The 26,256-nt window shown below is 37.4% G+C and overlaps 1 protein-coding gene and 1 pseudogene across 1 annotated transcript in view; both read left to right on the top strand.

The window, feature by feature from the left end:
- Positions 1-26,256, top strand: part of UPF2 (UPF2, regulator of nonsense mediated mRNA decay) — a 95,670-nt gene that overhangs the window by 31,851 nt on the left and 37,563 nt on the right. The window contains exons 9-11 of the mRNA XM_027560211.1: positions 8,034-8,142; positions 15,658-15,771; positions 19,363-19,479. Coding sequence (XP_027416012.1) covers positions 8,034-8,142; positions 15,658-15,771; positions 19,363-19,479 — 340 coding nt within the window. The remainder of the gene's footprint in view (positions 1-8,033; positions 8,143-15,657; positions 15,772-19,362; positions 19,480-26,256) is intronic.
- Positions 25,388-25,502, top strand: LOC113903741 (annotated as a pseudogene).

The following is a 26,256-nucleotide window of genomic DNA, read 5'->3' as shown; positions in this document are numbered from 1 at the left end:
TATGGCTCTAGGTCAGTGATCACACCATCATGATTATCTGGGTTGTGAAGATCTTTTTTGTACAGTTCTTCTGTGTATTCTTGCCATCTCTTCTTAATATCTTCAGCTTCTGTTAGGTCCATACCATTTCTGTCCTTTATCGAGCCCATCTTTGCATGAAATGTTCTTTGGTATCTCTGATTTTCTTCAAGAGTTCCCTACTCTTTCCCATTCTGTTGTTTTCCTCTATTTCTTTGCATTGATTGCTGAAGAAGGCTTTCTTAGCTCTTCTTGCTATTCTTTGGAACTCTGCATTCAGATGTTTATATCTTTCCTTTTCTCCTTTGCTTTTCGCTTCTCTTCTTTTCACAGCTATTTGTAAGGCCTCCCCAGACAGCCATTTTGCTTTTTTGCATTTCTTTTCCACGGGGATGGTCTTGATCCCTGTCTCCTGTACAATGTCACGAACCTCATTCCATAGTTCATCAGGCACTCTATCTATCAGATCTAGACCCTTAAATCTATTTCTCACTTCCACTGTATAATCATAAGGGATTTGATTTAGGTCATACCTAAATGGTCTAGTGGTTTTCCCTACTTCTTCAGTTTAAGTCTGAATTTGTCAATAAGGAGTTCATGGTCTGAGCCACAGTCAGCTCCTGGTCTTGTTTTTGCTGACTGTATAGAGCTTCTCCATCTTTGGCTGCAAAGAATATAATCAATCTGATTTCAGTGTTGACCATCTGGTGATGTCCATGTATAGAGTCTTCTCTTGTGTTGTTGGAAGAGGGTGTTTGTTATGACCAGTGCATTTCTTGGCAAAACTCTATCAGTCTTTGCCCTGCTTCATTCCGTATTCCAAGGCCAAATTTGCCTGTTACTCCAGGTGTTTCTTGACTTCCTACTTTTGCATTCCAGTCCCCTATAATGAAAAGGACATCTTTTTTGGGTGTTAGTTCTAAAAGGTCTTGTCATAACACGTATTAAAAAGGAAGACTGAATAGTATTTCATCGTAGAGCTCTACCACATTTTGTTTACCCATTTGTCAGTTGATGGACGTTTAAGCAGTTTTCACTTTTTAGCTATTATGAGTGTGTTGTTGTGACTCTATACAAGTTTTTGTGTGAACATAGTTTTCAGTTCTCTTGGGTATATATCTATGAGTGGACTTGTTGTGTTACAGGGTAAATGTATGTTTAATATTTTTAGTAACTGGTGAACTGTTTGTCACAATGGTTGCACCATTTTTCATTCCCAGTAGAAATGTATGAATGTTGCAGTTTCTCCATATCCTCACCAATACTTGTTACTGTTGCTGTTTTGCTTTTAGCTGTCTTAGTGTGAAGTGAAATTTATCTCATTGTGGTTTTGTTTGCATTTCCCTAATGGCTAATGATTGTGAGCATTTTTTCATGTGCTTATTGGCCATTTGTCTGTCTTCTTTGGAAAGTTATTCAAATCCTTTTAAATTGTATTATTTGTCTTTTTATTGTAACGTGTTCTTTGTATATTTTTTGTACATATCCCTTATGGGATATAATTTGTAGATGGTTTCTTTCATTCTGTGAGTTGTCTTTCACTTTCTTAGTATCATTTGAAGGACAAAAGTTTTAAAGATTGATTTATTCCATCTTACAGTTCTTCAAGGTCTGATCTGAAGCACTGGTTTAATTTTCATTTGTGTTCTTCCTTCATTAAATAAATAGTGGTTAAATTTTTTTTGAAAAGGCTGGACTGTACCTCTTAGCCTGTTAATTTGAATGAATCCACTGAAATGAAATCTGTAGCAATCCCCTTAATTATATATTTACATATTGTTCTATAGTTAATTTGTAGTATAACTGTCTACACATTTAATTGAAATTTCACACAAAGTGCTAATATCTTGTTTTAAAATTTTATTAAAGTGTAGTTGATTTCCAGCATTAATTTCTGCTCTATAGCAAAGTGACTCAGTCATATATATTCCTCTTCATATTCTTTGCCATTTTGGTTTATCAGAGAATATTGAATATCCCTGTGCTGTTGAGTAGGCCCTTGTTGTTTATCCATCACGTATATACTAGTTTGTGTCTGCTAATCTCAAGCTCCCAATCCTCCCCTCCGCTGCCTGACCGTGCCTTTGGCACCCACAGATCTATTCTCTCTGTCTGTGAGTCTCTTTCAGTTCCTTAGATACATTTGTTTGTGTCGTCTTTTAGGTTCTGCGTATGGTATCACGGTATTTCTGTTTCTCCTGCCTTACTTCACTTAGTATGATGATCTCTAGGTCCATCCATGTTGCCGCGAATGGCATTATTTCACTTTTAATGACTGAGTAGTATTCCATTATACTACTTTATTTATCCATTCACCTGTTGATGGACACTTACGTTGTTTCCATGTCTTGGCTATTATAAATAGTGCTGCTGTGTGAAATAGGGGTGCAGTATCTTTTTAAATTATAGTTTTGTCTGGATATATGCCCAGCAGTGGGATTGCTGGACCGTAAGGCATAAAGTGTTTACATCTTAAGTATTATGTGTATATCCACACTTAGATCAAGGTAGAAAACACTCCTAGCCCCCCCCAAGGCTCCCTCACCTAAGTGAACTTTCAGGTATGAAGTCAGCCGGAATCAGGGAACGTTCCTAAGCATCTCTTAGTTCTTCATTTTGAAAATAGATGAACTTGGTATTGGTTTTCATGACTTTGAAGACCTGTGGATTTTATCATGTTTTAGCAGATGGGTGGATGTTCAGAGTCTCTTTATATTAGTATAGACAGAACACTATTCACCAGTGAAGTGCTTCACTTCAGTCTTAGCTTTTCCTGATCCAGCTTGTAGGAGCATTTGCTGGACTTTTGGGGAGAGAGTTTCTAATTGAAGCTCCCCTTGCTAAGAATGAGAAACTGAGTTTTGGGAGCTCTGTTAGCACTGTACCACTTGATGGCACTGTTGCATGAGGAGCATGAACGTTGTGGGAAAAGTTACCGGGCATTTGCTTGTCTGTTTCAGAGTAAATGATCTAATTTTTTTTTGTTTTGTCCCTTTTGAATCATCATCTGCTTTAGTGTTTTCTATGAAGAAAAACCTTTGTATTCTTCAAATAAGCAGTAACAGGGTTCTTTCACATTAATTTTTTTCCAGGCATTTTTGAGCACAGAAATATAATAGCTTTCAACAGTTAAATCATTTAGATTTTAGAGAGAAAACAGCTAAAAACCTGATAGATTATGAAGTTAAAAACCTTTAAGACTTCCCTGCCCCTCCGCCCCGCTCAGGAACAAAACCGTGTAATTCTGCTTTCTTGTTTTTACCTGTAGTTAGTGACTAGATGTTTACTTACTTGATGATCATTAACTGCTTGTAGGGTACTTAAATGTGTGATTTGGGAGAGCTTGAAAGTATAAGCAAGGTTTTATTATTGTTTAAAAAAGAAATATTCTTTTTAAATTGTTCACTCATTAACTGCTGGTAAAAATATTTATCACTCAGAAGATTTTAAAATTCAGTTTTCAAAGGAAGGATCTAAGTTTATTTTCTAGTTCACTTTCAGAAAGGTTAAATAAAATATATTTAGCTTAAAATTTAATGCAGAAATTTGCTTTTTATATTGATTGAAGTGTCTTATAACATTTATGTGATTGGTACAGCATTTAGCACTCCATTCCCTTTGAGCTTGCATTTGTAGGAAAGTGAAAAAGTCAGAAGACTTTACTTAAATAGTTATGAATGTTGAAAAGTATGTAATTTCTTACATTATATACAGCATAAGGGATCTTACTTTGTGAAGTAATGAATATTCACAGAACTTAAAGGTTTAAATGGGGCAAGATGACTTTTAGTATCAACTGTTCATTTAATTGTAAAAAGTATAGTGGTAAAAGAGGAACTAGGAGCTTCTTGGTTTGAAAAGGATTTGGTGAATTTACTAGGAGTAGAGGATTCTCCAAAAGAAACAAAAACTAGAGTTACTGACTACTTGGAAAGGTATAATTAAAAGAGTTAAGATCCTCTCTTGGTTCTTTAAGGAGAAGGCAATGGCAACCCACTCCAGTACTCTTGCCTGGAAAATCCCATGGACAGAGGAGCCTGGTGGGCTGCAGTCCCTGAGGTCACTAAGAGTCAAACACAACTGAGCGACTTCACTTTCACTTTTCACTTTACTGCATTGCAGAAGGAAATGGCAGCCCACTCCAGTGTTCTTGCCTGGAGAATCCCAGGGATGGGGGAGCCTGGTGGGCTGCCATCTATGGGGTTGCACAGAGTCGGACACGACTGAAGCGAATTAGCAGCAACAGCAGTGGTTCCTTAAACTAATTTTTAAGTTCCTGTTGAAGCTGAAAGCACTGACCTGTGTTAGTAGTTTAATGATGTGAGTCTCCGGGGATAGCAAAAGCTGCTTTACTTTTTAAAAATATATATATGATTTTATTTATATTTTTGGTTGTGCTGGGTCTTTGTTGCTGTGTGGACTCTCTGTAGTTGGTGAGGGTTGCTCTCTAGTTGTGCTGTGCAGGCTTCTCCTTGGAGTGGCTTCTCTTATTGCAGAGCATTGGCTTGAGTGCACATGGGGTTCGGCAGTTGCAACTCCTGGGTTCTAGAGCATAGGCTCTGTTGTTCATGGGATGTGGGATATTCCTGGACCAGGGATCGAACCTTTGTCTCCTGCACTGGCAGGTATAGTCTTTACCACTGAGCCACCAGGTAAGGCCAGGCTGCTTTACTTTAAAATGGATGGTCTATCCGTCTTTCTTTTAGGGTTGGAAAAAACCTTTGAAGTAGATTGAACTAACTGGAAGAAGAAAATAATGCAGCAAACTATAGATGACTTGCCCAAGAAAAGAAGAAAAAAGATGACATACTTCAGTTAGGTTTTGATGCTACATGTTATAATCTCAAATTTTATTGAAAAATACACTGAAAAAGACAACCAAGAATTGATTTTGTAAACTCAGAAGCTAGTTCTTAAAAAAAAATCCAAATAGAGAACTATTTAGCAAATATAAAAAACAATAAAAACTTTAAGAATAAGCCAGCTGATAATGCTAGAAATGTTAAAAACCACTTGAAAACCTCAGTAAAACAGGTAATTTTTTGTAAAACATAAACATTTTCAAAATCAATTCAACACAAAATTAAATAGACCAGTGATTATGGAAGAAAATGTAAAAAGTTACCAGAGTAATTTCTCTGCTCTATCATTTTTGCCAGAACATAGGAAAGAAAAAAATATGGAAAAATAGGCAAAATCTTACCAACAACAAAAAAAGAGCATGGAAATCAAAAGTATGGGTCAGTCTCACTTTTAAGTGTCGAAACAAAAATTCTAAGTAAAACACTAACAAATCATATTTACTAGTATATTAAAGATAAAAATTCAGCACGATCAAAGAGAATTAATCTTAGTAATGAAAAGATACTTGAAATAGGAAATTTATTAATATGTATAACAGCAGGGACAATAAACTATATGATTAACCCACTAAATGCATAAAAGATATTTGATAAGCTCTTCATTGATAAAATATAAAACTTGATCAATTAATATTATTCTTAGAGAAATAGGATGATATTTTCTAAAGGTGTTGTAGAATATTTTAGAATAAGAGGTAACAGTATTTATCTAAGATGTATCTATTGAGCACTTACGATATTCCACATACTGTTTTGAGTGCTGACAAACTGTTTCCCATGGAGCTTACATTCTAGTGGGAAGGGTGACAGACAACAAACGTAACAAGTAAGTAAACTGTGTATGTTGGAAAGTGATAAATTTTATTTTTAAAAAAACAGTGTGGGATAAGGAGATGGGAGTGGGATGGATTTGCAGTTTCAGTGGCATATTCAGAACGGGTCTCATGGAGGGGGTGTCATTGGAACTAAGACTTGACCTGTGTGAGGGAGTATGTGGCAGAGGTGTTTGGGAAAAGTGGACTCCAGCTGCTGAAAACAGCCAGTACTGAGGCTCTGAGGATTAGTGGGAGTCTGGTGAGACTGGAGTGACTAGTAGGAGATGAGGTCAGGTCAGTTCTTGAGATCACAGAGGTACTGTATGGGAGAATTAGAACCTGAGCCTCTCAACTCCCAGTGCATAACTCTTTGTTATCCCATGACCTTAATTTTTGAGTTTTAATTTTTCTGACCTGCACTGTGGCAGTTGGGAGAGGTAGAACTTGGGCACAGATTTAAAGTCCTATATTTGTAATTGATCATGAACTGAAGGGAAAAAAAGTATTTGTTACTAAAGGGAATACAAGAAAACCAACATTGTAACTAAAATATAATAGCAATATATTAAAATGTAATATTCTAACTGAAGTTTGAAAATTTAGAAAGTAAATTTGATATTAGTATGGATCCATCTATTATGCTTGAAAATGAAGTCTGCAGTTGCCCTAGGCATTTTTTTTTTTTTGGTACTAGCAGATGTTAAGAAAATTATTACAAATTTGTAAGAGTGTTTTATAGGATATCTCAGTTCTTTACAGAGTGGATTATGCTTTTCATTTCTTTAAAGAAGGACAAAGTGAAGTGAATGTCACTCAGTTATAGTTGACTCTTTGTGACCCATCCATGGAATTCTCCAGGCCAGAATACTGGAGTGGATAGCCTTTCCCATCTCCAGGGGATCTTCCCAACCCAGAGATTGAACCCAGGTCTCCCGCATTGCAGGCAGATTCTTTACCAGCTGAGCCACAAGGGAATCCATAAAGAAGGATAGAATAAATTTAAAATATATTGAAGTACTACTATGGAGGCACCATATTCTTGACTTCTCAGCATCTGTAGCCTTATTTCTGAAGTGGTGATTATGGTTATTAGGATCAACAAGATAAATAATGGATATCAGATGCCTAGGACAGGGCCTGGCACGTTCATAAGAAAAAATAAATGATAATTTAAAGAATTGTGATGGTCAAAGAGGAATACGAAGTGTTTGAGGCTCCGAGTACTTTCCTTCCCTTAACTCCACCTTTCAAGTTTATCTCCATTCTTCCTTCCTCACCATGTCCCTTCTCTCAGCTAAGGCTTATATCGATCCACACTGGGAATTTTCCAGATCTAATTTAAGTCTTTCATGGTAGGCAGAGTTTTCTCTGATGATAAACCATTTTTATGGTTCTGTAGTATAATGATATATTCAAAGATGTGTAAGACTTGTAGAATTATTTCTGTCTGTTCTAAATGGCTTTGGGTTGTAGTTTTTGAGCTCTTGTTTTGAATTTTTCTAGTTTTTTGCTTCCTTCCTCACTGTTAGCTCCCATTACTTGCTGCTTTTTTTCCCTCATGACTTCTCATTTTCAGAGTCTGATCTGCTGAGTGTTGACTCATTGGATAATCGAGTTTTATAAAGTAATGTGTGGCAGGAATGGAAAATAAATTTTTAGTTTGTGTGTTGATTCTAATTAGTATTGGCTATCTGGAGTGCTGAATCCTGGAGTTGTATCCAAATTTGGCAAGAAAGTGCTCTGAAGATGAAAGTGGGTGGCAGCAATGCATATTTGCACTAGTTGTCTAGAGAAAGGGTAGGTCAGCCCCATGTGAGAGTCCAAGTGGACTTTATAATGGGTAAAATAAGTTAGTGTATAGGTTTTGTGATTTTTTTTGACTTCTTAGATACTCTTTTGGTTATTGGTTAACCCTTTTACTTTACTTTGAGGCTTCTAAAGAACTTCTTCATGGATAAATGAAGGAAATGCTTTAAAAGGATTGTTTTGTTCTTTTTAAGTTATCTTTATGTTTATCTTCCCAGTATTGTGTGATTAAAATTTTAAGCAATGTTTTCTCTGCTATTTCATTTTTTATCAAAATTGTATACTTGATGAAATTTGCAGATGTGCGATAATTGCACTGAATGGAAAATACCAGATGATTAATAAACTTTCACAAGGCAAATTGAATTGGATTTCCAAATACTTCATTATGATGGCAATCAATGGGCATGTCTGTATGATTACTAGTTTTTATAATCTTTTAATGTGTGACTATATCTGAGAAAGTTTAAATTATTTTAAAATGAGTTATTTCTGGTGTGCTTTTTATACATATCACATATAACTTTTGCAGGTTGGATTTGCTACCATTTTATGCAAGATTGGTTGCTACATTGCATCCCTGCATGTCTGATGTAGCAGAGGATCTTTGTTCCATGCTGAGGGGGGATTTCAGATTTCATGTATGTATTTAAGCATTTATTTTATGTTTTTTATATATATATATACTTATGAGTGGGGATTCTTTAGTTTAAGAATATGATTATTTTATTGGTAAGCACATTTTGAAATCTGATAGTGGTATAACAGTTCAGAATGTATGGACTTCTGAATTTTTAAAATGTGAATCTGTTCAGCAACACTTGAATTTTATAAATGCTATTCCAGTTGGAGATGAGTGGCTGCTGCTACCTTGTTTTCCCATTGTAGGTACTGTACTCTTTGCTTTTTTAAAGTAAAACCATTCTCCAAGGTCAGGAGAGCCAGCAGGCCTCCTTGGGGTCACCAGAAGAAACAGGGTTGGCCGTGATTCAGGGCACAGTGCCAGTAGGATGCCTCCAGGTGTTGGGTCCTGTGTTTGGGGCACATGAAGTTTTGATCTCAGTGAATGCGGTCAGAGACCATGTTTTTATTGATTCTTGCCTTAAAAATCTTTACCTTAAAGATTCTTAATAGAGTGTCTGTGAGTGGTTCTCCCAGACCCATGTTACCCCATCATCTTGGCTTGAAAGAAATAAAATGATATCTTAGGGGTGACAAAATGAACATTGGTAGAATTTGAAAAGACCTGAAATGCCAGTAGAAAAATTGTGTTTGTAAAATTTAGCTTTATATAGCAAGTTGCTTGGAATGCACATAAGTGTTTGCTGTGCTCAATATGTACTTTATTACACTCACTCTGACCACATCAGTAGTAGGGCTGAGCACCAGAACAGAAATAATTCTTGAGGTCAGGACTGTCATGATATAATTAGAAAGATAAGGCATAAATACAAAAGCAAGAGTGGAATAAAAAATTAAACCCTAAATGTGTATTGATGTTATAAGGAAATGCATCCTTACTTGCCAAATGAATTGTTGGAGACTCAGTGCCTTGAGTCTAGAGGAGGCAAATTCTCTGTGGAGGTAGGTGGTCTCTGAAGGCTTCTTGCCATAGGTGTTAATCTGTTAGTATGAGATTTGTAGGTAAATTTTTCCGAACCAGCTTTTCTGCTGAAGTGTATTTCAGACATTTGTGGATACTACTACACAAGGACAGGTTTCTGTGTCTAGAAAAGTTTGGAAACACTGAGATCAAGAAAGTCAAACCATTTTGCTTTTGCTTTATGGTAAGAATTCTCAATGCTTTAATAGGATAATGAGCACTGTGAACCTCCTGGAAGGGGCTGACTATACACTAGAAAGACACATTTTGATAAACGCTACTAGTTTAGGGGCAGATGGGCCTGAAGGCATATAGTTGATATCCCATCAGGCAGATACAGACAAGACAGTGTTTTACTAGCAGACAGTGTGACAATATTGGAGAAGGCAATGCCACCCCACTCCAGTACTCTTGCCTGGAAAATCCCATGGATGGAGGAGCCTGGTAGGCTGCAGCCCATGGGGTCACCAAGAGTCACACACGACTGAGCGACTTCCTTTTCACTTTTCACTTTCATGCATTGGAGAAGGAAATGGCAACCCACTCCAGTGTTCTTGCCTGGAGAATCCCAGGGACGGGGGAGCCTGCTGGGCTGCCATCTGTGGGGTCGCACAGAGTCGGACACGACTGAAGTGACTTAGCAGCAGCAGCAGCAGTATGACAATATTGTATGAGTTACATACACATACCCCTCCACCAAAGCTACAGTCAAACAAAATACAAGTTGCTGGACCACACATGATTAGTGCTTTTGGTGAGAAACCTAAAATTACGAAAATTCTGTTCTTGTGTACTTCTGTCCCATCTTTGAAAATTGGGGTGAGAGTTAAGGGAAATGGCATGTTTGTTACTGTTGTAAGGTTTCAGTATAAGGAGGAGAGTATCAGGATTCCAGAGAGTATTTGGGAGACGCTGCTCTCAGGGGAAAGGAGCAGGGCACTTGGTGTCTTCCATCACCTCTGCTGCTGCTTGATCCAGCCTTTCCCACCCTCAGATCTGCAGACTTTCCATTGACTTTTTATCAGGCAGTAAATGTGCTCAGCACTGTCCTATCTTTAAAATAAGGTATAAACAAGAATTTTTACACACCTGCACCCCTCCCCATCCTCTTTAATTTCCTTCTTATTCGAGTGCTGTAGAGTATACTTGTCTCTCACACTTCTGACAGTTGCTCTTTGTTTCCCATCATAGTGCCCTGGCAGAAACCTTCACTGCTCTCCTAAGCACCTCATCCTAGTTGATGTCCCTGAGGATTCTGACTATCACTGGCTCCATCACAATGGCCAAGTTACTTAAATGCTCCGTACCCCGGTTTCCTTTTATTAAATGAGATAATTTTATCTTTTAAAATAGGATTGTTCTCAGTGATTAAATGAGATAATGCTTACAAAGCTCATCACACGGTGCCCAGACACAGATGTCCTTATAATAATAATGACCCCTTTTATGAACCACGCTCTCCTGCTTTTCACTTCTGACTACTTTCCTCAGTATCCCCTTGCTCTTTTTTCCAGCTGAGTTTATGTGGTAGTATTCTTCCTCCACACTCCTTTTTGACAGAATGCAGTTTCCCCGGGGTTTGGTTGGTATCTATTTCCCAGCAGCCTCACGTACCTGTGTCTTACCAGAGCCTCTCTCCTGGTACTTAATAAGTTGTCATGTACTTTTAGCTAAATACATCCATAAGACAAACTCATTTTCTTTTAAAAAATATCTGTCTTTCCTTTCCTCTTACAAACTTCTGTATTCTTCCTGTAAATTTGCAATATAGTTTATATAATCACCAAGGGAAATAGCTCTACTTTTGCCCCTCTGACATTCAGGAACCCGTGTTTGCCAAATTCTATTGATAATACCTTCTAAAACACGTCCTTAGGATAGTGTCTGTCCTTCAGTCCCAGTGCCACTGTCTTTCACTCTCTGTAGCTTGAACTAGAATAGCTGTGTAACCAGGTTTGCCATCTCTGCCTTCTCTCTAGCTGTAACATATTGTCACAATCTGATCCTATTTGCTTCTTGCTTAAGAACCTCACCTGAGAAAAAATGCTGGTTGGCACAACTGTATAAACTCTTATCTGATAGTCAAAGAAATTCTAGTTAAAACAACACATTTGCTAATTTGACTAATTGGTTAGTGAAGGTAATAGAAATGAGAAACCATTCACATATACTTGAGATTGGAATTTGAAGAAAGGAATTTGGCAGTATGTTTCAAAATCATTGGAGGTATTCATACAGTAGACAACTCTGAGAATCTGTTCTAAGCAAATGATACTGAGTACCCCAAAAGCTTTATTCACATCATGAATTGTAATAGGGGAAAAAAGGAAAATAATCTAGAAGCCCAACAATTGATTAAGAAAATGGTTGTATAATCACAATGCTGAAATGATATAGAGCCATTGAAAGTCTTATTTACCAAAAAGTTTTCAAATCATATATAAAGTACTTTTCCGGGGGAGAAAAAGCAAGCTCTAAAGTCTTAAACATAATAAATTTACAGTTATGTTAAAATACTTAGAAAGTAACCAATAGAAAAAAGTATATATCAGTGTATTAACAGTGGCTGTTAGATAGTGGACTTATGAGAAATTCTTTTCCTTTCTAGTTTTCTGTGTTCTCCATATTTTTAGCAAGGGCTGCTTCTTTAATAATGGAGAAGACAACTTTTACTTAAATACAGACATAATCACCCTCACTCTTCAACATTTTTGAAATCTGGTTTTTTAACTTTTTGGATCAAACCTCTCTCTTGGTAAAATAAGTTGACCACATATCCCAGTATAGGCATATTTATTTATAAGTTATATGCATTTTTAATTCTACCAGATATTTTATGTATATCATAAAACATACAAAGGTAACTTTAAAGTATGAGATAAAAACCAAAAACCTAAGTAGAAGTTTGATCCCCACCACCCCAGTAGATCAAGAGTCTTATCCTCCCTACTTTGGCAATCAATAGTCCCTAGAATAATATAAATTTTCTTTGAAGGCAGATTTATTTATTTATAAACCCAGTGCCTACTTAGTGTTTAGTGTATAGTAGATTTTCCAAAATATTAGTTGAATGATTGAATGTTTGTGTAAAACAAATAAGCTAATTATGGAGGAAGGAAATGGCAACCCACTCCAGTACTCTTGCCTGGAAAATCCTATATCCCATGGATGGAGGAGCATGGTAGGCTATAGTCCATGGGGTCGCAAAGAGTCAGACACTACTGAGCGACTTCACTTTCACTTTCTTTCTTTCTTACAATATTTAGGTGAAGTTATTGAGGGGCCAGTTTGGGGCAAAGAGTTCTTCCTTTAGGGGAATAATGAATGATAGGCCTTGGAGGTTCTTACTTTTGTATGTTGACATAGCTGAAGAGATTTTAACTCATTATATGAATCTAGTTATTTGATTAATCTTGGTTTTAGCTGTCACTAATACATGAGTTGTAAGCAGCATTTTTGCTACATTTGATTATATAAATAAAATCTTAAGACATTATCGAATTAAAAATATATAGAAATTTTTACATTGTTAATTCACCTGTGTTACTTTTGCAGAAGTGTTTGACATACCATTTGATCATAAAGAATCAACAAATGAGATTAGAAAATATTAAATGAATCAGAATAAGTCTTTTTTATCAGTCACAGTCTTTTGAAAACTTGTTGTTTTTTTTTTCCCCCATTGAAAATGAGGGAATGAGATAATTCATACCTCATTTTAAAAGTCTGTAATCTTGTCATTTTAGTTAGATTGTACTACCTTAACTTCAATAATATGTAAGAATAATTGTGAATGATACACTGTTATGTGTTTTGGAAACTATGATGCTCAGTAATACCTAAAATTGTATGACCCTTACGAATTTGAGTCAGTTCTAGTGAGGTGGATGAACCCAGAGCCTGTTATACAGAGTGAAGTAAGTCATAAAGTGAAAAACAAATATCATATATTAATGATAAATGTGGAATCTATAAAAATGGTACTGATGAACCTATTTGTAGGGCATCAGTAGAGATACAGATGTAGAGAAAAGATTTGTAGACCCAGCAGTGGAAGGAGAGGGTGGGACAAACTGAGAGAGTGGCATTGCCAGTGGGAATTTGCTGTATGACTGCAGGGAGCTCAACTCAGTGCTGTGACAACCTAGAGGGATGATATGGGGTGGGAGAGAGGTTCATGTATGGCAGAAATCAACATAACGTTGTAAAGCAATTATGCTCCAATTAAAATAATTTTAAAAATTGTGTGATTCTGCACAGCACAGAGCTTGTACATCTAGAATCGCCTAAGGAGCTTTGTAAAAGCATATGTATGTATTTCCCAGCCTTTCTCCCTTTAAAGATTCAGCTTCAGTATATCATTTTTGAAATGCTTCTTTTTACTTTTTCCATTTCTGTATTTCTTTAATTGTAAAAGAAACACATGCCCAGACTGGATGATTTAGAAAATACAAAAATACATAAAGAAGAAAGTGGGGGGCAATCTCATAATTTCATCACTTAAACTTTGTTAATATTTTAGTTGTTTTTGTTTTTTTTTTTACTTTTTTGCTTCTGTAGTTTTTCATGGATGAATTTATATTTAGTACAGTTTTTCATTTTTTATTTCTCAGAAGCATTTTACTGTATCATTTAAAACACTTTGTAAGCATCATTTGTATAATCTTTTGTCCTGGACATTAGTTGCTTAGTATTAGGTGAAGTATAGTTATCATCATTACCGCCCACTGTCATCATCCTTGTTTTTATCCTTATTTTTCCAAGTGAGTGAGTAGGTTCAGGGAGTTTTATATGCATTGTCCAGGATAATATACACCTACCCTCACTCCCAAATGGCACAAAACAACCACATGAGCTCAAGTGTTGTGAACTGCACATCTTAATTCTTTCATGGCACTACAATGTATATATAAACATTAAGCATTTTCATTCATTTGTTCAGTCAGTGAACATTAATTTTGTGCCCATGTATTAGTGATGTATGTACAAATGTGGATAAAACTCACAATGACTAGCATTTATTGAACTCTTTATGGTCCCAGTCACTACACTATTGATTGTGCTTTGTATGTATCAGTTGATTTAATACCCACAACCCTATATGATACAGGTTACTTTGATTAGTTCCATTTTACAGATAAGAAAATTAAGGCATAAAATTTAAGTAACAGTAAAGTGTTAGAGCTGGGAATTAAGCCTAACAAATTAAACCTAGCAAATTTTTGTTCAAAAATTATCCCGGAACATCTAAAAAGTCTATAAACACCTACTTTTGCTTGCTACAAAAAGTTGGTCCTTAAAAGGAAGATGATGAATTCCATTTAAGTGTAAATTGTCTATGTAGAAGATTAATACTTACGTAAAAGATTGTCACTCATTGTCCGGGTAAGGGTGAGGTTAGAACACACACACACACACAGTCTTAACCACTGGACCACCAGGGAAATCCTGGTTAAGACTTATTTTGAACCCCAGCACGCACGCGCGCACACACACACACACACACACACACACACACACACACAGTCTTAACCACTGGACCACCAGGGAAATCCTGGTTAAGACTTATTTTGAACCCCAGCACATGCTTGAGCAGTTAAATTCTCAAATATGAGTTAGGAGATTGGGGTTTTGGTACTGATCCTTGGTCAAGTCATTTGACAGCTTTGTGTTCTTCTCTTGTTGTTTTAACCATTAAATCAGATTGATACAGATTTTACTCCTTTCTCAGTGTGGAACAAATAGGAAGTATTCTGAAAAATAAGGACAGTAAACTGTTTCAAAGAACTGCCATATTATTGTTATTGTTCAAAGAAAAGTCTTCTAGACTTCAGGTTTGGTTTTCTGATGAAAATATAATGCTGAGGTTAAATCCATTTACAGTTATCTTGATGTGTCTGCTCACATTGTACTGTTGTAATAGGATTTTGTTATGTTCATTATTTTTTGAAATGTGTGCCTGAGTACAGGGCTTATATTTGCAAAGGATTTGAGCTTTGGTATATGACTGTGACTGTTGATTAAAAAAAAAAAATAGCAATTGTATTGAAAATTTTGTTGTACTAATGCATTTATAATAAAAAAATATATATAGTTCATAACTATAATACACTTAATATTTTCTGCTTAAGTGAGCTTTAGGCATTTATTATTTTTAAAGGAGCATTTCCTAACATATATTCCTTATAATATTAATTTAACAAACTAGTAGTTGTTAACATTTCAAAAGAGGGATTTATATTTTATGTTGCCAAAGAAATGTAAGGAACATTGAATTAAGTTAAACAGGTTTCTTGTTTGAGAGCCTCCTTAAGGCTGATGAAATGCATTGTTTCCCCAAATTACTTGACCATGAAACTGTTTTGGAAAGCACGTCCTGGCCCTGGTGTTCCATGGAGCTAATTATGTCTTAACTTAGAATAATTTGAATATAGCAAGAAACTATACCCAAATTTATTGAAAATATCTTGAGTGAATTCAATCTTATTAAAATAACAGTTCTTATCACAGATTTCAGACTGTTAAGCAGTGTTTCTTTTCTTTTCATTTGTAGGTACGAAAAAAGGACCAGATCAATATTGAAACAAAGAACAAAACTGTTCGTTTTATTGGAGAACTCACTAAGTTTAAGATGTTCACAAAAAATGATACACTGCATTGTTTAAAGGTAAGTGCTGAATCATTTGAAATATTTTTTAATAGATAAATCTAAAGTTTTAATCCTTTAGTTTATAAATGCTGGAAAATGATACAATTAAGAAATATTTAATTAATCTATAGGAAAACAAAAAAAGTAAAAAGGAACAATAAATAGATGAGCAAACTAGAGAACAATAATAAAATGGTAGATTCAAATACAGCTATAATAGTAATCACATGTAGTATAGAAGGACAAAATATATTAAGTAAAAGCCTTAAGAATATAAGACTTGATTGAAACAACATTATATGCTGCCTACAAGGAAGATGCCCTTAAAATATTAACACCAGAAAGCCTAAAATGAAAAGATGGGGGAAATATACCAAGGAAGCACTAAAAAAATAAGATAAAGCACTTAGCTTCATTATTGTCAGACAAAGTAGGCTTTAAGGCATAAAGCATTGTTAGAAATAAAGAATCATAGTTCCTAAAGATAGTGTTAGCTTCCTGAATCAGTATGCATCCAATAATGTATTTTCAAAATACATGAAGCAAAAATCAACAAAGAAAGAGAAATCTGCAGTCATACTGAAAGACTGAAAAACACCTTTTAGTAGCTGAAAGCATAGGCAGGCAAGTAAGTGAGTAAGTATGTACCAGATTGGACAATATAGTTACTAACCTTAGTCTAATTGACAGTATATCCAACAGAATCAGAATTTACAGTCCCTGCAAATGCACATGAATGAACCAAAATCAATCAGAAAGTCTCAGCAAGTTAAAAAACAAAAAAGGAAATTACTCAGGTTACAATTTTTTGTCCACTATGGAATCAAACTAGAAACTCACTAGTAACTAACTAGTTATGTGTGGTAAAGCTGATAACAGCATCAGTTCAGTTGCTCAGTTGTGTTCGACTCTTCGACCCCATGGACTGCAGGATTCCCTGTCCATCACCAGTTCCCGGAGTCTACTCAAACTCATGTCCATTGAGTCGGTGATGCCATCCAGCCATCTCATCCTCTGTCGTCCCTGTCTCCTCCTGCCTTCAATCTTTCCCAGCATCATCTTTTCAAATGAGTTAGTTCTTTGCATCAGGTGGCGAAAGTACTGGGAATTTCAGCTTCAGCATCACTCCTTCCAATGAATATTCAGAACTGATTTCTTTTAGAATGGACTGGTTGGATCTCCTTGCAGTCCAAGGGACTCTCAAGAGTCTTCTCCAACACCACAGTTCAAAAGCATCAATTCTTTGGCGCTCAACTTTCTTTATAGTCCAACTCTCACATCCATACATGACTACTGGAAAAACCATAGCCTTGACTAGACGGACCTTTGTTGGCAAAGTAATGTCTCTGCTTTTCAACATGCTCTCTAGGCTGGTCATAACTTTGCTTCCAAGTAGTAAGCATCTTTTAATTTCATGGCTGCAGTCACCATCTGCAGTGATTTTGGAGCCCAAAAAAATAAAGTCTGACACTGTTCCAGTTTCCCCACTTATTTCCCATGAAGTGATGGGACCAGATGCCATGATCTTCGTTTTCTGAATGTTGAGCTTTAAGCCAACTTTTTCACTCTCCTCTTTCACTTTCATCAAGAGGTTTTTTAGTTCCTCTTCACTTTCTGCCATAAGGGTGGTGTCATCTGCATATCTGAGGTTATTGATATTTCTCCCAGCAGTCTTGATTCCAGCTTGTGTTTCTTCCAGCCCAGCGTTTCTCATGATGTACTCTGCATAGAAGTTCAATAAGCAGGATAAAGTAATGCTCAAAATTCTCCAAGCCAGGCTTCAGCAATACATGAACTGTGAACTTCCAGATGTTCAAGCTGGTTTTAGAAAAGGCAGAGGAACCAGAGATCTAATTGCCAACATCTGCTGGATCATGGAAAAAGCAAGAGAGTTCCAGAAAAACATCTATTTCTGCTTTATTGACTATGCCAAAGCCTTTGACTGTGTGGATCACAATAAACTGTGGAAAATTCTGATAGAGATGGGAATACAAGACCACCTGACCTGCCTCTTGAGAAATTTGTATGCAGGTCAGGAAGCAACAGTTAGAACTAGACATGGAACAACAGACTGGTTCCAAATAGGAAAAGGAGTAAGTCAAGGCTGTATATTGTCACCCTGCTTATTGAACTTCTATGCAGAGTACATCATGAGAAACTCTGGGCTGGAAGAAGCACAAGCTGGAATCAAGATTGCTGGGAGAAATATCAGTAACCTCAGATATGCAGATGACACCACCCTTATGGCAGAAAGTGAAGAGGAACTAAAAAGCCTCTTGATGAAAGTGAAAGAGGAGAGTGAAAAAGTTGGCTTAAAGCTCAACATTCAGAAAACGAAGATCATGGCATCTGGTCCCATCACTTCATGGGAAATAAGTGGGGAAACTGTGGAACAGTGTCAGACTTTATTTTTTTGGGCTCCAAAATCACTGCAGATGGTGACTGCAGCCATGAAATTAAAAGACGCTTACTCCTTGGAAGGAAAGTTATGACCAGCCTAGAGAGCATGTTGAAAAGCAGAGACATTACTTTGCCAACAAAGGTCCGTCTAGTTAAGGCTATGGTTTTTCCAGTAGTCATGTATGGATGTGAGAGTTGGACTGTGAAGAAAGCTGAGTGCCGAAGAATTGATGCTTTTGAACTGTGGTGTTGGAGAAGACTCTTGAGGGTCCATTGGACTGCAGGGAGATCCAACCAGTCCATCCTAAAGGAGATTAGTCCTGGGTGTTCATTGGAAGGGCTGATGCTAAAGCTGAAACTCCAATACTTGGCCATCTCATGCAAAGAGTTGACTCATTGGAAAAGACTCTGATGCTGGGATGGATTGGGGGCAGGAGGAGAAGGGGACAACAGAGGATGAGATGGCTGGATGGCATCACCGACTCGATGGACATGAGTTTGAGTGAACTCCGGGAGTGGTGATGGACAGGGAGGCCTGGTGTGCTGTGATTCATGGGGTTGCAAAGAGTTGGACACGACTGAGTGACTGAACTGAACTGAACTGAATGCACCCTTTAAATTATACCATAGAAGGAAAAATAAGGACATGGAAAATACTCATGTTAGCCAAAATACAAGCCAAATTATTAAGTGATATGACTAAATCTGGTTTAGAAAATATGCACAGAAAAATATTGGGGAGATAAATACTAAAATGTTGTAATGTGTTGTAAGTTTCATGTACTAAGCCTTTTGTTGTCAAAATTTTAAAGGTAAATGTCATATAAACCCAAACCAGAAAATATTTAGAAAATGTTAGCTATTTGTATGTGGCATTTATTTAAATATGTAGCATCTCCTGATAAATATAAGTTTTGATAAATAAATTTTCACATATCTATCTAAAAGGAATAACATTAAATATACTGAAGTTTTTAGATAAAATTTTATGGTTGAACACAAAAGATACTCTGTGATAAAGCTTGACATCTAAAGTAGACTAGTTTTTTTTTTTTAGTTCAAAGTATAGTTGATTTAAAATGTTGCATTTAGCTTTTCTTTTTTTTATAGTGACATTTTTAAGGTGTTCCACATATTAGGTATGTAATGTTTTCTTTAATAGGATTGAAATGTTGTCTTTGTTGGTTTTTATCATTATTATTATTACAGATGCTTCTATCAGACTTTTCCCATCACCATATTGAAATGGCATGCACCCTACTGGAAACATGTGGAAGATTTCTTTTCAGATCTCCAGAATCTCACCTGAGGACCAGTGTACTTTTGGTAAGGGCTTGAGGATAGTAGCAAGAGCTTGAAGTTCTTGATTTACTCCAGGGGTTAAAAGTTTTGACTAGTGCCTGTTACCTTGCTCAACCATTTAAACATTTTTACCTAAACAAGAACTCCAGCCATTCCTGAAGAGCTATAGGAAATTTTCTCATTTGGCTGTCTCAGAGAAGGCGATGGCACCCCACTCCAGTACCCTTGCCTGGAAAATCCCATGGATGGAGGAGCCTGGTAGGCTGCAGTCCATGGGGTCGCTAAGAGTCATACATGACTGAGCGAGTTCACTTTCACTTTTCACTTTCATGCATTGGAGAAGGAAATGGCAACCCACTCCAGTGTTCTTGCCTGGAGAATCCCAGGGACGGGGGAGCCTGGTGGGCTGCTGTCTCTGGGGTCGCACAGAGTCGGACACGACTGAAGTGACTTAGTAGTAGTAGTGGTAGTAGTAGCTCACACTATTGTAGAGTGGGATTGAATTCAGCCCCAGATAACTTTTGATAAACTTAGAGCCATCTTTCTGAATATTCTTGGTACATTGTTACTGTGCCATAACCACATAAATGATGGAGCTTAAATTTTTAAAATTAAAAAACAAAACAAGCTTAAAAAATTAACTTGGAGGAGAAGATATTTCTTGAGCTAATTTACATGCCAAAATGGCAATCAAGTTTATTAAGCAATTAAGTTATGCTTATTGGTAATATCCATGCATTCACTCGGAGAAGGCAATGGCACCCCACTCCAGTACTCTTGCCTGGAAAATCCCATGGACGGAGGAGCCTGGTAGGCTGCAGTCCGTGGGGTTGCTGAGTCGGACACGACTGAGTGACTTCACTTTCACTTTTCACTTTCATGCTCTGGAGAAGGAAATGGCAACCCACTCCAGTGTTCTTGCCTGGAGAATCCCAGGGACGGGGGAGCCTGGTGGGCTGCCGTCTCTGGGGTTTCGCAGAGTCAGACACGACTGAAGTGACTAGGCAGCAGGCATTCACTTGGAGCCTTCACAGGGGAGACAGTGTGGTGGGGGAGAGGTATCAGAATTAGTGTCAAAGAGAGCACTGAGTTAGGAATCCCTGGACATAGACTGTCATTGCATCGGTGTCGGTTTTATAGAAGTGCTGATTGTGTCTTTTTCTCTACGTGTGTTATTTTTTTAGAATCTAGTTATAAGCTTGATTACTTCTCTGACAATGGTATTTAAAATGGAAAAACATAGTAATTTATTTCTAGTAGACAGAAATATTAATGTGACAAGCATTAACATTTTGTCTAGTAGACAAAAATATTAATGTGAAATCATATGGAGTTGATTTCCACATTCTTTTTAGGCTTATTCAAATGAATAATAATCATTCCAAGTTAAAATTTTTATTTTAACATAGGAAAAACTCTTCCTCCTCTTTGGCTCAAGCTCATATGGCTAAATGAGACACTACATATTATAATGTAATAGAGATGCCAAGAAAGATTAGCTTTTAAAAGTGACTATATTTTGTTTGTAATACTGAACTGTCTATGTTTACTGTTTGCTGGCGAAAGTTTACTAGTCATGGTATGGATGCTTATCCCATTGCTGCAAACCAAAGTCCTTGCTTGACTGGCTTTCGTGGCTCAGTGTATCTTCCCCTGTCTTGTAACAAGAGCAGCCAGCCTTATCATTGATTGTGTTGCTTTCTGGATAAGAGCCTTATTTATCATATAACATTTTGGGGGCTCCTCCTGTATGTCAGGCACTGAACTTCAGGGATGATGTTCTTGCTGATTGGGTGGGATTAGTACAAAGAACAAACATAGTTGGCATTAAAGTGGTCCCTATCTAGTGCTAATTCCAGTGTAGCATTCTACATGTTTTAACAGGGAAAGGTGTGCAGAGGATCTTATGCACTTATAGAGGGAGTACTTTAAGCTAGACTTAATGAGTCAGAAAGGATCTTCCCTAATAGATGCTTGGTATTCGTTGAGTGCAGACTCTTCTGTCAAACCCTTGGGATATAAAAGTGAAAAAGATGCTCCCTGGCCTCAGGGAATTTATAGTCTTATAACTCAGATGAGTAATTAGACAATTGGAATACACAGAGGGGGAATGTGATCTAATACTGTGGGTCAGCCTAGGGTAATATGTGTCTATATAGGAGAGGTGCTTCATCTAGTTTTGGTATGTCAAGAAACGTTTCCTGAAAAAATAGTATTTATTTTAGAGACTAACCTGAACCTCAAAGGCAGAGAAGAGAGACACACTGAATTAAGTGGCTGCAGATAAGACTGGAGAGGTAGACACAGCCTAGATTATAAAAAGCGCCCTGAGTCTGAGTGCTGTGCTAAGAAACTGATACCCCCTCCCCCCTGATGGTAGTGAGTAGCTACTGAAGGATGGTAAGCAGGTAGGATAGGTATGATCAGATTTAATTTTTTAGAAAGATCAGTATAGAGATAATTGAGGTGGCTAAGGCTGGAGGTAGACAGAACAGTGAAATGGCTGTTTTCAGATCTTACAGAGGAAAAAAAGAAATGGTAAGGGTGGGAAGATGAGGAATGATAACTGGCTGTATGAAGAATTTTACGAGGTAGAACTGGTGAGACGTGATGAGACAATGAGAAAGAGAAAGTGCCCTAAGGTAAGACCCCAGATTCCATCTTGACCATCCCAGCAGATGATGATGCCAGTCACAGAGATGAGAAAATAGAAGAAAGGAAGAGAGGGTGAGTTTGGTTTGAAATACACCAGTGCTTATCAGTTCAGTTCACTCGCTCACTCATGTCCGATTCTTTGCGAACCCATGGACTGCAGCACGCCAGGCTTCCCTGTCCATCACCAACTCCCAGAGCTTGCTCAAACCTATGTCCATCGAGTCGATGATGCCATCCAGCCATCTCATCCTCTCTCGTCCCCTTCTCCTTATGCCTTCAATCTTTCCCAGCATCAGGGTCTTTTCCAATGAGTCAGTTCTTTGCATCAGGTGGCCAAAGTATTGGAGTTTCAGCTTCAGCATCAGTCCTTCCAGTGAATATTCAGGACTGATTTCCCTCAGGATGTTTTGATCTCATTGTAGTCCAAGGGACTCTCAAGAGTCTTCTCCAACACCATAGTTCAAAAGCATCAATTCTTTGGTGCTCAGCTTTTTTTATAGTCCAACTCTCACATCCATACATGACTACTGGAAAACCATAGCTTTGACTAGACAGACTTTTGTTGGCAAGGTAGTGTCTCTGCTTTTTATATGCAGTCTAGATTGATTGTAACTTTTCTTCCAAGGAGCAAGAGTCTTTTAATTTCATGGCTGTGGTCACCATCTGCAGTGATTTTGGAGCCCAAGAAAATAAAAGTCTGTCACTGTTTCAATTGTTTCCCCATCTATTTGCCATGAAATGATGAGACTGGATGCCGTGATCTTCGTTTTTTGACTGTTTAGTTTAAGCCAGCTTTTTCATGCTTCTCTTTCGCTTTCATCAAGAGGCTCTTTAGTTTCTCTCTGCTTTCTGCCATACGGCTGGTATCATCTGCATATCTGAGGTTATTGATATTTCTCCTGGCGATCTTGATTCCAGCTTGTGTTTCATTGAGCTCAGCATTTCACATGATATACTCTGCATATAAGTTAAATAAGCAGGGTGACAATATACAGCCTTGACATACTCCTTTCCCAGTTTGGAACCATTCTGTTGTTCCATGTTTGGTTCTAACAGTTGCTTCTTGACCTGCATACAGATTTCTCAGGAGGCAGGTAAGGTGGTCTGGTATTCCCATCTCTTGAAGAATTTTCCACAGTTTATTGTGATCCACACAGTCAGAGGCTTTGGCATCATCAGTAGAGCAGAAGTAGATGTTTTTCTGGAATTCTCTTGCTTTTTTGATGATCCAGTGGATGTTGGCAATTAGATCTCTGGTTCCTCTGCCTTTTCTAAAACCAGCTTGAACATCTGGAAGTTCATGGTTCATGTACTGTTGAAGCCTGACTTGGAGAATTTTGAGCATTACTTTACCAGCATGTGAGATGAGTGCAATTGTGCAGTAGTTTGAACATTCTTTGGCATTGCCCTTCTTTGGGATTGGAATGAAAACTGACCTTTTCCAGTCCTGTGGCCACTGCTGAGTTTTCCAAATTTGCTGGCATATTGAATGCAGCACTTGCACAGCATCATCATTTAGGATATGAAATAGCTCAACTGGAATTCCATCACCTCCACTAGCCTTGTTTGTAGTGATGCTTCCTAAGGCCCACTTGACTTCACATTCCAGGATGTCTGACTCTAGGTGAGTGATCACACCATCGTGATTATCTGGGTCATGAAGATCTTTTTTGTATTGTTGTTCTGTGTATTCTTACCACCTCTTCTTAGTATCTTCTGCTTCTGTTAGGTCCATACCATTTCTGTCCTTTATTGCGCCCATCTTTGCATGAAATGGTACCTTGGTGTCTCTAATTTTCTTGACGAGATCTCTAGTCTTTCCCATTGTGTTGTTTTCCTCTATTTCTTTGCACTGATCACTGAGGAAGGCTTTCTTATCTCTCCGTCCTATTCTTTGGAACTCTGCATTCAAATGGGTATATCTATCCTTTTCTCCTTTGCCTTTAGCTTCTCTTCTTTTCTCAGCTATTTTTAAGGTCTCCTCAGACAACCATTTTGCCTTATTGCATATCTTTTTCCTGAGGATGGCCTTGATCACTGCCTCCTGTACAGTGTCATGAACCTCCATCCATAGTTCTTCAGGCACTCTGCCTATCAGACAGATCTATACCCTTGAATCCATTTGTCATTTCCACTGTATCTAAATCAAAGGGATTTGATTTAGGTCATACCTGAATGGTCTAGTGGTTTACCCTACTTTATTCAATTTAAGTCTGAATTTGCCAATAAAGCGTTCATGATCTGAGCCACAGTCAGCTCCCGATCTTGTTTTTCATGACTATATAGAGCTTTTCCATCTTTGGTTGCAAAGAATATAATCCGTCTGATTTCAGTATTGACCACCTGGTGATGTCCATGTGTAGAGTCGTCTCTTGGGTTGTTAGAAGAGGGTGTTTGCTATGACCACTGCGATCTCTTGGCAGAACTGTTAGCCTTTGCCCTGCTTCATTTTGTACTCCTCAAGGCCAAATTTGCCCTTGAGTATTGCATGACTCTTGACTTCCTACTTTTTCATTCCAGTCCCCTGTGATGAAAATGACACCTTTTATGGATGTTAATTCTAGAAGGTCTTGTAGGTCTTCATAGAAGCATTCAGCTTCAGCTTCTTCAGCATTACTGGTTGGGGCATAGACTTGGATTACCGTGATATTGAATGCTTTGCCTTGGAAATGAACAGAGATCATTCTGTCATTTTTGAGATTGTACCCAAGTAGTGCATTTTAGATTCTCTTGTTGACTGTGAGGGCTACTCCATTTCTTCTAAGGGATTCTTGCCCACAGTAGTAGATACAATAGTCATCTGAATTAAATTCGCCCATTCCAGTCTATTTTAGTTCACTGATTCCTAAAATGTTGATGTTCACTCTTGCCATCTCCTGTTTGACAACTTTTAATTTACCTTCTTTCATGGACCTATGATTCCAGGTTCCTATGCAGTCTCCTTATTCTTTCTGGAGCTCTTTCTCCACTCTTCTCCAGTAGCATATTAGGCACCTACTGGCCTGGGGATTTCATCTTTCAGTGTCATATCTTACTGCCTTTGCATACTGTCATGGGTTCTCAAGGCAAGAATAGTGAAGTGGTTTGCCATTCCCTTCTCCACTGGACCATGTTTTGTCAGAAGTCTCCACCATGACCTGTCTGTCTTGGGTGGCCCAACACGGCATGGCTTATAGTTTCATTGAGTTAGACAAGGCTGTGCTCCATGTGATCAGTTTGATTAGTTTTCTGTGATTGTGGTTTTCATTCTTCTGTTCACCCTCTCATGGATAAGGATAAAACTGTATTTTCAGGGATCATTTCTATAATTTGTTACTAGAGAAGTTTCTCTGAATATGTAAAGCACCCAAATGCTTGTGGGATGATATAAAAAATATATTTATTTGGGAACACATAACCTTTTAACTGGTTGGCATTTAAAATTATTCTTGACTGATGTTAAAAGTAGCTTGGTGTGTGTGTTAGGTAAAGTGGTTCTGAATAACAGAACAGTAGTCTGGATTACAGGTTGAAGCTTGTGTTGATTTAAAACTGGGTTATGGGGAGGGATGTAGGAGGGTTCAGGATGGGGAACACTCATGGCGGATTCAAGTCAATGTATGGCAAAACCAATACAATATTGTAAAGTAAAATAATTAATTAAAAAAAACAAAACTAAAAATAGAGCTACCATATGATCTTAGAATCCCACACCAGGGCATATATCCAGAGAAAATGATAATTTGGAAAGATACATGCACCCTAGTGTTCATAACAGCACTATTTACAATAGCCAAGACTGAGAAGCAGCCTAAATGTCCATCGACAAATGAATGGATGAAGAAGATGTGGTGTGTGTGTGTATATATATATATACACACACACACATACACAATGGAATATTTCTCAGCCCCTCCCCCCAAAAAATGACATAATGCCACTTGCAACATTATGGCATTATCATAGAGATTATCATTAAGTGAAGTCAGAGAAAGACAAATATCATATGATATCACTATATGGAGTCCAAAATATGTCACAAATGAACTTATTTGTGAAACAGCTTCATATATACACGTAAGAACAAGTATATGTATAACTGAATCAATTTCCTGTACACTTAAAACTAACACAACATTGTAAATTAATGATACCTCAATTTTTAAA

Source organism: Bos indicus x Bos taurus, chromosome 13 (genome assembly GCF_003369695.1).
Source record: "Bos indicus x Bos taurus breed Angus x Brahman F1 hybrid chromosome 13, Bos_hybrid_MaternalHap_v2.0, whole genome shotgun sequence".
In the NCBI taxonomy this organism is placed as follows: domain Eukaryota; kingdom Metazoa; phylum Chordata; class Mammalia; order Artiodactyla; family Bovidae; genus Bos; species Bos indicus x Bos taurus.
The sequence above is the reverse complement of the archived record's forward strand: the minus strand, read 5'-3'. Positions and strand labels throughout refer to the sequence as shown.